The sequence below is a fragment of the Leptosomus discolor genome, chromosome 7 (genome assembly GCF_034619465.1).
Source record: "Leptosomus discolor isolate bLepDis1 chromosome 7, bLepDis1.hap2, whole genome shotgun sequence".
NCBI classification, from domain to species: Eukaryota; Metazoa; Chordata; class Aves; order Leptosomiformes; family Leptosomidae; genus Leptosomus; species Leptosomus discolor.
Window position 1 is genome coordinate 40878763 of NC_141397.1, and position 12902 is coordinate 40891664.

Below are 12902 nucleotides of genomic sequence, written 5' to 3' on the forward strand. Positions count from 1 at the left end.
GAAGGAAGAAACACAAGACTAGAGGGCATTCTGCTGCACTGCATTTAAACCCAGTTCCTTCCTTATAGCCATGGGCAAACACTCTGAGAAGAATTAATGGTGGCCCTTTGAGGCATTAGTGCTCTCTGTTGTTGATAACATTTCTGCCACCCATGATTTCTCCTGCTGCGGAAGGGAGGAACCAGCTTCCTAGCTTCACCCTAAGTTCTCCAGTACAAACAGCTGAGCATTAATTGCTGAGGAAGGAAGGTTTAAATTTAGTTTCCCACTCGTTTTCAAAGAGCTGAGGCTTATACATCATTTAATTTCACCAACTTTGCTTTGAAGGTAGAAGAGTCTGGCAGAAGCAAAGAACAGACAATTTCCTAAGTCACATCAGAAGGACTCAAGAGTGTTTTCCTTCTTCTCATAGCCAAGTGAGGTTCATGCAGCAGTAAGGCCTCCTGTAGAGTATTGCAAGCAGCATCACCCATTGACAAAACCCCATTACAGTGCAAGACCCGACCTGAGGCCCTTCTTGCCCGCTGCTGCCTTGGCACAATACACTGCATGTTATAAGACAAAACAAGAGCACCTTGCTCTTCTTGCTGTACTGCAGACCCCTATGTAGTAAATATTCTACAACAACTAGAGCTAGACAATGCATGAATTGCTTGGGCTTTTAACACCAATTCATTTAAAATAGTGAATAGGTACATACAGCTACTGTTAAACTCTGGAAATCCACTAAGACACTCCCAATCATGTGGCTTTGAGATCCTGGATCAGTGCTAAACAGGGAGCCAGGAAATTCCAACCTGCAGGAGAGTCAGAGCTCTTTCTATGGCCCTTGTAGGGTACTTGAAGCAATGTTTTTGATCTATGGCCCAGCTCTGTTTTCCTTTTGATTATCTTACAGACAGTGCTTAGCAACCCACACAAGCTTGTCCCTTATATTCAGGCTTCGTAGGAGAGGAAAACAGAGCAGGAACAAAGCTAATGCTCCTGCCGGCCATGAAGAGGACACAGAATTAGTAATTGCCAAATCCCATTTTCCCTCAGTATTTCTATCTACTTCCAGAATCTCCCCCAAGAGCCTCCTGAAGCCTTGCTACTTCAGGCACTTTGAGAAGAAGCAGGTAGTCTGGATCAGCGTTTACAGAAGAAAGCCCTGTTTTAACTGTAATGCTTTAAATTGCATAAGAACAATTGCTAAATCGACATCCTTTGTGCACCGCAGACTAGGTGACAAGGGAAGACATTCACAGCCAAGGAATGCTGTATTTAAACTGGGTTATCCATGGAATTTATTCACAAGTGCTCATTCTAACAAGCACACTGGCCTCTCATAGGTTTCTGGGACTAATCATCACAGTACTGCAGCAGTGAAACGGTAGACTGTTGTGTTCAACATGGTAGGTCCCTTCTGTGTCATGACTTGTTACTTACTGAGTGCTATAGAGAGGCTGAATGAGTCTCAGTGTATATAGTACTGAAACAACATAGAAGGCTTGATCGAAGAGCACGTAGCTGCAGTGCTTTCTAGAGGTACTTCAGACAAGGCTTCATGTTTGCATAAATTATTTGTGCAACCAGATTCCTTTCACAAGCACACCAAAGTCTGGCCTAGCATATGCCTGAGGCCATGATACAGCTTGTATCTGCCATAACTCTCAGAAAAGCAAAACCAGCACTGACCAGATGTTAACTCTCCCACTTCCCACTGGCATGCTTAGAAACATGCAGCAAGATACCACAAACCCCCCTCCCCCAAACAAAAATACTCAACACCATGAAATTCATAGCCTAGAAGAATCAAACAGTACTCCAAAGTTTTAGGCACCAAACACTGTCTGTACAGGCATGTGTCACCAATGCATCATCAACTACAAGATCTGCTGCAATTAAGCAACTCCAGCCTGTCTTGTCTCCACAAAACTTCCTCTCCAACTGTGTGCTCACCTGATCAATAGGAAGCAACTTATGAGGTCTGCAGTGATCCAACAGTCAGTGAACCCTGCCTCTCAGGATCAAGGCAGGAAAGATTTGCTTCTGCTTTCTTTTCAGAAAATTGCATCTTTGCCACCTTCTTTGCCAAAGAAGGCACTTGACAGATAAAATCTTCAGATGTGATACCATTTGCTGTGCTACCCACAGGGAGAAGGATGGTTAGTACTCAAAAAACTCCAGCATATTAAACTCATCCAGGAATCAGGTGTCAACCAATGTAAATGAGACTGCAAGGAAATATGGATGTACTGGAGTAGGTCCAGCAAAAGGCCAGACACGATTAAGGTATTGGAGCACCTGACATACATGGAGAGGCTGAGTGAGCTGGGATTGTTCAGCCTGGAGAAGAGAAGGCTCAGAGGGATCTTAACAATGTGTATAACATACCTGCTGAGATGGGGTGCAGAAGACGGAGCCAGACTCTGCTTAGTGATGGCCAATACAAGGAAAAGAAGAAATGGATACAAACTGAAACACGGTAAATTCTATTCAAACACAAAAATTTTTTTACTGTAAGGGTGTTCAGAGCCTGGAACAGGTTGCCCAGAGAGGTTATGGAGCCTTCATTCCTGGAGATATTCAAAACTCGATGAGCCCCACATGAGGTGACCCAATTTTGAGTATGTGGATGGGACCAGACAGTCTCCAGACGTGTCTAAACCATTCTGAGATTCAGGATGGAAGGAATACCTGCTTTAGAAGCCCTGAAGCAAAACTAGAATTTTCTACAGTAGCTAAAGTTTTCAGGAGCAGCCCACTGCAGAGTGGTTCTCCAGGACTCCAAAAACAAGATTAAAGATTTTTTAAAGATTGATTAAAGAAAATCAGTATCAATCATACAAGTTAGTCTACTTGAGAAGTATAGTGGTGCAGGAGTAAGGTTCCACCTCCACTGCTGCCTGATCAGAGAAAAGGATCAATAGTCCAGCCAGTAGAGTGAACCACACAAGTCAAGGTGCCATTGAAAACTTTTGTTGTATGTAAAGGCTGGGAAGTAACTGGAAGAAATTACTTCTGCCCTTATCTGCATACAGTTTGCACTTAGCCAAGACTCATTTTTTTCTTCTGAGCACTGAGAACTTGCTGAACTGCCCCTTCTTTCCTCAGTATGATAAAGGAACTGGGTCACAGTCAGCTGCAAAGTTAAAGCACTGGTGCCACCGCATATCAGTGAATGCCTTAATAGAAGCATAAACTGTAAGAATACATGATGTGCTCTAACAAATGGACAGAATGAGCCTCCTCTTCCCTGTATTTGCAATACATTCCCATAAAAAACAGAAGTCTTCCTCATCTGTTATTTTTATTGCAACTGGAAAAATCTTTGCAAGCAAGATGCCTTTCTCAGAAATGAAAATTGAGAAAAGGAAAGGCAGCGCCTGAGAGGAAGGCAGAATGCCAGGCTGCACTCCTCATCTTCATTCAGAAGAAAACCTCTTGTATTTAGCCAAACAGTCTTTCAGGAATTGACCCAGCAGTGCTCACACTCATCTACAGTTATGATTTCAGAGACATCAAGAATGATTTAAATGAGTCAAAACTAATTACCTGGCCATTATTAATTCAGTGGAATTTTAAATAATTCTGTTCAAGTGTCAGGTCACAGGCTTGAAAAACAGTGACATTTCTTTGTCTTACCCTTGGAAGTATATTGTTTTACTTCAGAAAGCTAAGTTCTCCATACAGGGGAGTTATCTAGAGCAGACCATCACAAGTGACTGCCTAAAAGATGCATAAGCTATCCTGCATACAATCCCTTTGGAGGCTTCATCTAGTGGCTTAGAGATGATGGTCAAGTGGTACTCGGGGGCCAAGTGGAAGTCCCAGCTGTCTAGTGCATGCTCTCATGTGACCCAGAAAAAGCAGCATGAACGTAGGTGAGCATTATACCACAAACTGTGACCATAGATGCATAACAGAAAGCCTGACCAACCCCCCAGAATTCAGCCTATGGAGAGTACTGACACTAAGCCAACATGAAATAGGAGTGCCAGCCCCTAGATTTACAGCAGTAAAGAGACTGTGGTGAAGCTCAGAACTGGGACCGAAAATAGCCCCAAAATAAATGATTTTGTTCTCTCTAAAGACAGCTGACATATCCAATCAACAAGTTTCAGTACAGATGGTTTCTGCATATTTTTAATTTATTCAGGCTTTTAAGGCTGATAAGAATGCCACATTTCAAATTGATCCACATCAGGGTATTAGTAATGCTGTGTTTTCATAATAAACTCTCTCAAAAGGTTTATTGTCAAAGCTTCTTTCAGGTATGCAAGGTAAGTTTTAGCCTTGAGCAGGATGTACCATCAGTGACCTCAAGCTGACATGCAGCTCTGCTCAGGGAGAGTGCCCTCCTGCCAGAGCACCAGTCGAGTCAGCAGGAGCTGAGCCAACTGAGAAGCTACTCAGAGCTTCAAACAAAAGCTCCAGAATTCATACTATTATTTTCTTTTCCAGGTCACTGTATCGTCAGAAACTGAGACACTTTTAATACATCTATACAACAAAATCTGCACAAGAACCACATGAGCAGTTTTTCCTGCTGTAGGACTAGAAAACAGCATGGGTTGGAGCTCAGAGTACCTTACGCTGGGACCATACTCCTGCCTTCAGTATCCTGCTCTATTCTTCCAATTGCAAACACTTCACAGCTGAAACTGAGGTCAGGTCTGAACACCACAGGCATATATTTTTCAGATGAACTCTGAATGGACCACTTCAGCACACAGCACTGAACAGGACTGCTGACTTGTGTCATTCTCTTCAGCCTTACAGCCGCGCTGTGTCCAGACAATGCAGTGTAACAGAATACAATGGTAACTTACCTCAGAGACAGCAACAGAAGCACCAGCAGCCCTTGGGGTCTGCCTGTTCAGCAGATGAGACCTATTCTAACTGCATGCTGTGTATTATTGCTACAGCTGAACCTTTAGTTTCCAATCAGCTCTGTTCTTTTTTTTAAAAAAATCAGTAATTGTGTAGACAGCTTTTCCTCCTCCAAACTTGTATATGCCTTGATTTTTCTAAAGATGACTGCAAGGAATAACCTCAATGACAGCTCCAAGACCAGGAAGCCATGTCCAATTAGTGTTTGTAGTCTTCCTTTTCTTCTTAAAAGAATCTATGAACTGCAGTTTCTAAATGCCAAGCAAGTCCTTCTGCATATGCAGTTGAGTAGTGATCTTGGTTCATGCTTAGCTGAGGGCTTTTTACACCTGGCATGGAAAGATCTCATTAGCAGAGGGAGAGTATACATAGCTTAACCCTACTCATTAAAACAGATCATTTGGCACAGATATTGGGCCTACTAGCACTTTTTTGCCTACCTTTTTAAGGACAGACTTCAATAAAAAAGGAGACTAATTCAAAACTACCTCATGGAAACTATTTCCATTACCCAAAAGGGAAACTCTTGCTATTTCACTCCCATGTAGAAATAAACTTCTGCTAGTCTTATAACATCACTGTAATGTTTCACATCAAATGTTTTTTGATTTAAAAACCAAAACAAATCGAAGCTCTGCATTTTCCTGATGTTCCTGACATAAAAACTTCTTTTTCAAGTTATTTTATAAATACTCACATGTAGTTTGCCTTCCAATACTACAGGATAATACCAAGTATCTTAACACTACATCTGAAATGTATTTCAAATTATTATTTAGGTATTTATTAGATCCCTTAAGAATGGTTTTGAAAGAAACCTTATCTTTATCCATCAGAAGAGAAAAAAATTTACAGCCCAAATCTAGAAATGCTTGGTTTTGAGAAACCTCACAGAGTTTTGATAATAAGCATGTGGAATTGTCTAAGCTTAACCAGTGAACAAATGTATATATACACACACACTCAACTATGAGATAGAAAGAGAATTCAACAGTGTAAGGACAAGAAGAACATTCAAAACAACTGATATGAATTTTATTTTTTTGCGTACTCGGTTACCTTTGATACACGAATTGCCTCCTGTTCTACTGCAACTTGCCAGCCTACATCATGCTGGGAGGCCACAGCATACAGAAATCGGCCTGCACATGGGGCTGATGCACCAGAGCTTCCATAAGTGCTTCTTGGAATACAGCACAAATTGGAAATGGCCCAATTACTCTAGCAGAGCAATTAATATTTGTCAGTACTCCATGGCAAAAAAATGTTACTATGAGACAACTTCATAGTACGGGGGACCTCAGGCTCCTCGATCAGAAGAGATTGAGAATAACAACAGCAAAACTCTATACCTGTTTAGGCAAATATACCCTGAAGTATATTTGTAGTGGCAGCTGCCCACACTTCTATGTTCACCCAATGTAATCCAAGACAGTTAACCAGGTGCAAACTACAGCCCTATCAGTTTACATCTAAGCTAAAGGCTTGCTTTCACTTGCAGACACACCACTTTTAACAGCAGCTGTGTTTGAATGGCAAGGCCACTGAAGGCATTCAGTACTCACCAAGACAGCCCACCTTCAGACTTTGGTCTTGCTCAGAACAGTATCCTGTGCAGTGCAGTGCACCCAGCTTGCTCCTAGCACTTTTAACAAACTACTGAACGAGTTAGTCACAAACTTCAGACTACGAAGGATTTTGAGACGAGGCAGGATTCTAATTAAATTAGAAACTTCCACATAAAACGACCAGCCCTCAGAAAAGGGCTATATCGCTCTGATCCTTCAAAGATACTTCTCATGATTCAGATGAATTGGAGAACAAGATCTTATTAGGGAATAAGCTTAGTTACGGGCAAGCTTAGTAAGCAAGTTAAAGGATACATCCCCATGGCAGAGTAAAGGTATGATTGTTACCTATATTATTTAACCTAACTAACTGTGAAGCAGTAACAGTGAAGTTTCGTCATCCGTAGGCAACAATTACACACATTCTTAAGCATTGGGCATATATACCATTTGCCAGCACACACTATAGCCTATTTTTTCATTGCTTTTTTTCCTGGACCTGCATGAAGTAGGTCCAGGTAGCCCAAATGAACAGGCACATTCAACAGTTACTACAAGCCTTTGCATGTCTACCCAAAGGTAGAGCATGGAAGGGTCAGGTAGGCTTCATGGTACCACCTTATTCCCTCTTTGATTTACTGTCTTGGACCATGCAAGTTTCCTGCTGCAAGAGCTGTGATGCTGGTACTATCCAGATCAGGTGGCTTAAAGCCATTTCACTTCCCTCTAGAAAAATAGCAGCAACTGAAGCATGGACATACACAAAAGAAGCATTGGTCTGAAACGCTCCTCTAAAAGCAACAGAATCTTTGAGGAAGTACAGCCTTAGAAGATGTCAAATTCCTCAGCAAAGGGAATAGTAATCACAACCTAAATGTTCTTCATGGGATTTATTTTGAAAGCAGAGAAGGAAAAGAATGAAAATGGTGTACACCTGGGGAAGTGTCACAGGCAGTGCTCCCAAAGATGTCCCTTCTTCCCCTCTGCAAACACAGCTTCAGCAAAGGTGAGAACATTTATCTCTCGGTAGGTACAGGTGATAATCTGTGCCTCAGAGGGACATGATGAGAACAAGCATTTACTCCTTTAAAAAAACCATAAAATCTTAAGGGAAATCCAACTAACCCCCCCTGCCCCTCATACATTAAAATCTAATTAGAACTACAAAATGGCTGAACTTACAAAAACTAATTGCAGCAGAACCAGAGGTAGAGAAACATGATTAGACTTTTTTCTACCTATATTAACACTATTTTATATTCCTTTTTATGGAAAAGCATGATGCTAGAGGACATTTTGCACTGAAAAAACACTTCTGTAAGTGTACTAAATGTGTTCGGTGGCTAAGTTTAGATACACTTAGCATTCACTAAGGTTGCATGCACCAGAATGAACTCAACCATTATTAATATAGATGTCCTCACTATTTAAGTATCATGCTAAGTCACAGCTCAGCAACACTCAATGCATTATTTGGAAGATGTATTTTCAAACAAGAAATCTTTACTTAAGTTTTAGGGCAGCTGATTAGTTCAGCCAAGAGAAGTTAATCTTTTAATTCTTCATGGAAAGTTCAGGATCTCCCTTAGGTGTACCGAGCTGTATCAGTCACCATGACAAATGAATCCACACAGGGAGAAAAATCAGAGGTAATTTAGCATGGATTGTTGTATTAATTTTTTTTAATTAATTGATTAATTGTTCAGAAGATGAGTGGAAGTTATTCTGGCAGGTGACACAGGAAATATATAGGGAGGAGGGGAAACATATAAGACAGGTTACAACACAATCAATGAACCCAGCTGAAACATCCTAGCTCACAATTTGCTGAGTCAAGGATGAAACATAACATCAACATGCTGTAGTGTATGATTTGAGGCACTAACTTTTCCGCTGCCCCTGTTCTCCTTTGGAAGCATCCTGAAACACTTTGAATCTTAAATCAATCTCCCATTGTGTGACCTCTAACTCCTGCTGACTATGTGACCCTAGAGAAAGAAGGGTCAGTGGAATTATGCGTTGCAGTCCATGAACACAGCTGAGACATCAGTACCAAAAAGGCAGGGCTAGGGGAAGAAAAAGGAAAAAGGAGCTCAAAATAAAATCTCTCGCCAAACAAGAAAGATGCAAAGTATTTGCCACAGCTCTATTACTGGCTCCCTCATCAGGCACAGTAATAAAGTGAATGACTTGAAAAAACCTTTCTAAAAAACCCCCAAACACCTGCTTTTTTTTTTTTTTTTAAGCTCTGGATGAAGAAAAATAACTCCCCATCCATACTCTATTCTTGTTTGTTTAAAGGCCTTATTCCCAAGGCTAGTAGATGAACATATCTGCATATTAGGAGCCAGAAAACTGTGCACAGGAGCATTGAAGTATAGTCTGTACAATTAAATTGCTACATATGCACAAATACACAGAGGCTCTCTGGGAAACTATGGCAACCGCTAGTCCACCAAGTTGCAATTCCCCCTTTGTCCCTGTCTTTCTTTGCTCTTCTAGCCCTTCCCGAATTGGACAAGCAAAAGAATAAACAGAAGTATTAATGAGGTCGGGATTGGACCTGCAACAAAGGAGCTGGAAAAGCAGAGAGTGCTACTCACAAGCTTGAATCTCAAAATGTTCTAAAGGAAACAAACTTTTCAGTAGAGCTATACAACAGTGATGAATGGGATATAGGCAGCATGAGCCTGGGATACAAAGTCTCCTAGGAAACCAGGGTTAGAGTGCCCATAGTGCCATTGAATCACTTGCTGGAGTACTGTCACAACTGACCTTTAACTTGGATGCCTCACATCTTTTTGTTCAGCTGAGATACTTAAGGGCTGATTTTCAGAATTGCTGAGCAACCCCAGCTCCCAGTCATTTTCTCACTGGAGTACTGCACCAGCGAAACATCTGGAAATTGCTCCTAGCTATTTAAAAATAGCAGGGCTACTATCCAAGTATCAAACCATACACACCTCTTTTGCTATCCTAAATGAAACTTTGAAAGCCTCTCATGCCCTCTGTGAGGGTTATTGATGCTTATGAAGTCCTCTGGCATCCTCAAATGGAGAGCCTGGTAGAACTGCAAAGCATTCCCACTTTTCATTTTTATATTTAGTCTCAGGGAAAAGGCCCCACTCACGTACTGTAATGTATATTGACATTTAGACTAAAAATGCCATGGACTGGTATTAAAAAACAGCAAAATTTTTCACTTCACACAAGTCTGAATTATGTTTTTCACATAGTTTTTTCAAATGGCATTGGCACAGAAGTTTGTGCTGTAACAATGGGTTTTTTCTCTTTCAGTTGTGTATCACATTTAACTTCCCCTCTTGATCAATATATTACAAGAAAGTCAACTCCAAACCAAAAGAATAATACTTCATTACCGATTGCAGAGGAAGATTATTAACTGAAGACAGATTTTTCCTCTTGTGAACCTGGGAAACCTCTATCCATCTTTTATACGTAGGGCATGTCAATTTGTATTTCTGAAATCACGTCATGTATATACATGTATAAACATACATACACACACATTTGTCTTTTCACTCTCTTGAAATCTAAATTATGTGAAAGAGAAACTCAAACAGTTGCATTCCAATTGTACTGAAGATCTTTCACCTCCACTTTTCAGTCATCTAAATCTGGTTTCTTTCTAATCTTCTCTGAAGTCTTAAACAGCAACAGACTCAGTATGAAGATCCCTATAGACAAGTTTATGTGCACACTGCGAGATGAAAAGCAAAACCTAGTCCACCAAGTCCACCTATCCAGCCTTAAGGCCACTACTGGAAATGCAGAATCCCTTTAAAACAGAGAAAGAGTCTGACTCATCTTCCAGCCCGTGGGTTGTGGGGTTTTTTGTTGTTTGTTTGCGCTTTTTTGTTTGTTTGTTTTGGTTTTTTGTTTTGTTTCGTTGTTGTTTTTTTTTTTAAAAAACCACACCATTGAGCAGTTCATAGTATTTCCACAGAGTTTGTACTTTTTCCCCCCCAACTTCTTGATGTGACACATGCCAAGATGCTGGAGATTCCTTGCTCCTTCAATGTGAGAACATTGCCATGCATTCTAGCTACCACTACTCTTATGCACTGACAGCTGCTATTGCTCCTGCTGGTTTTGTTTGTTTGTTTTAAGCAGTGTATTAAATTTTACCATTCCAAAATGTTATTTAGCACATGCTTTAAAGAAACCCTGTGTCACTCCTCTAATAGCCAGCTGGCATTGATGGCAAGAAGCAGTTCTCCTACCACAGCTGCCTTAGGTTAATCCAAAGAAGAATACTGATAGAGCAGAATCAAAGAAAAATAAATTGTTTTGAGATGCATTGCTTTAAGGTTTAATCCTAATTCTGACCTGAAATTTATTAGCAGTTAGAGGCAAACTGCTCAAATATCTTTTGCATGTGAGAAGACACTTACCAACCATAGTATTCTGAGGCAGCAAGGAGCCTGAAGTGCAGTAGTTTGCTTTTATTATTGTATTGATATATCAATACTGTAACTATGAAACTTAATTTGGTTTCTCCCTGTCCTCAGTCTGTCTCCATACCATTTTCTATTGTATTCTATTTCCTCTCATCTCTGCATTTCCTGCTAAATGCATGCAGCATCCACAAAATGACACTATGCCTCACAGCCTTTGGAACAAGAATATTGTGGAAATGAAAGAGCATTTAGAAAAAGACTTAGCTTCAAAGTTTGCCTTTGCTATCAACCTTACTTCTTTTATGTCACCGTGTGTCATTTGTACCAACTGACCCGATTAAGCCCAAGAATGCATCCATGGAGGACAGCTGACAGCAAATCCTCCAAGACAGAGGGCACCGAACTACCACTATTGCCCCATACACGACTGAGTAGTAGTTTGAAAAAGGATCCTGTGCTAGGGTTACTTTACGCCAATGTCAGAGCTATGCTGGGAATTATTCCCAGTTACAGGAGAAAATGAGCTAGCAGATGCTACTGAGATGCAGAATTGCATGCCCTTTCATTGGCAACACAGATCCTTCCCCAAAACAGAGCGCCAATGGACTGATCTCACCCTGAACCTTTTTTCCTGCCCCTGGACTCTCAGGACATACTGTAGGTGTTTAGTGTTTCTCAGCCACCTAGAAGGTCTGGTGTATGGGCTGGAAAGTCAGATAGGCTGGCCAACCTGCTGTAGTCCTTTCCCCAGAGATAGTACAGTTACTCTCGTTTCAGCAAAGGACTCCAGGGCAGCAACGGAGATTTTATTAAACAGCCCCAAATCTTCAGTAGTCAATGGAATTACAAGACCTTTCAATAATTAAAAGTATACGCAACTAAAGATTACACAGAACTACACCTAAAATTCTTCCCAAACCTTGCCTCTAGCTGGTGGCACCAAGTATTTTTACTAAGGAAATGGCAGTCACTGGTGGCCTTGAAGGCACTTGTCGGAATTTATCTGAGAGGAAGTAATTTGCTGCAGCTCTACTAAAACTCTCTCTAAAAGCAAGTCAAAAAATAAACTGAACAGCCCAGCAATAGCTAGCCATTAAAATTACTGCTAGCTTCTTTTACTAGTATCAGTTGGGAAGGAGAAAGCTTCTTTCCCATGCTTGTGGTTCAAACATCCAAACCCTAAATATGCACATCAGTGATTAAAATCTAGAATGCCAGATCCAGGCAGGTTAAGCCAGAACAGATCCAGGCTATATGAACATGCCTCCAAAATCTCCGGTTCAAAGAGGAACTAAACGAAGGACAGGAAAACAGAAACCAAACTTGAGCAGCTGGCTCTGGGAACTGCCTTTCCCCCTTTCAGTACACAGCAGTGCAAACCTACCTAGCCCTTGTCTGCTGCACAGCACCTCGTCGGGACATTTTCTAAAGACACCAATACTCTACACACTGGAATTTACACAGAGCAACGTCAGATCTAACACTGGGCTCTATGCAATTAAGCTAAAATAAGAAATGCTGTTCTGAAAGAAAAGGACAGCTTTAATCAAGTAGAAGCCTAAGCACTGTTTCCAAAGCCATTAAGAACCTATTTCTTGCCTCCTAACTTAAGAGGTATATTAAGGGTCTACATCATTATGGTTTAGCTGTAAGTCTGCAGGGGGTACAACGAGCAAACACTGAATATTTTGGTTATTTTTTTATGACTAAGATACTGTATTTTGAAACTATATACTTCTTCTAGCAGGTTTGATTTGGTTTCTCAAGGTCAGTGCAATATCACAGAGCAGGATTTTTTTTTAAAAAAAAATTTAAAAAAAGAAAAAAAAAGAAATGAAAAGAGTCCCTTACCTGTGGCAGAGTGAAGACTCTCCAAGCTCCAGTATCTGGACAGCACACCTCTCATCCCACCACCACCACACACCACCCCACTGCTGTCTGAATCTGAACCCGGTGAGAGCCCAGAGCTTCCACTGCTATTGCAGTTTTCTCCACTGTGTGCCCCACTGGACTCACTGGGGCACTGCTGGGTCCTCAT

At 41.0% G+C, this 12902-nt stretch overlaps 1 protein-coding gene across 1 annotated transcript in view; it reads right to left on the reverse strand.

Moving 5' to 3' along the window:
• ARHGEF4 (Rho guanine nucleotide exchange factor 4) overlaps positions 1 to 12902 on the reverse strand; it is a 100760-nt gene extending 87858 nt beyond the window's left edge. The window contains exon 1 of the mRNA XM_086467638.1: positions 12716 to 12902. Within this exon, the coding sequence (XP_086323764.1) occupies positions 12716 to 12902 (187 nt within the window). The remainder of the gene's footprint in view (positions 1 to 12715) is intronic.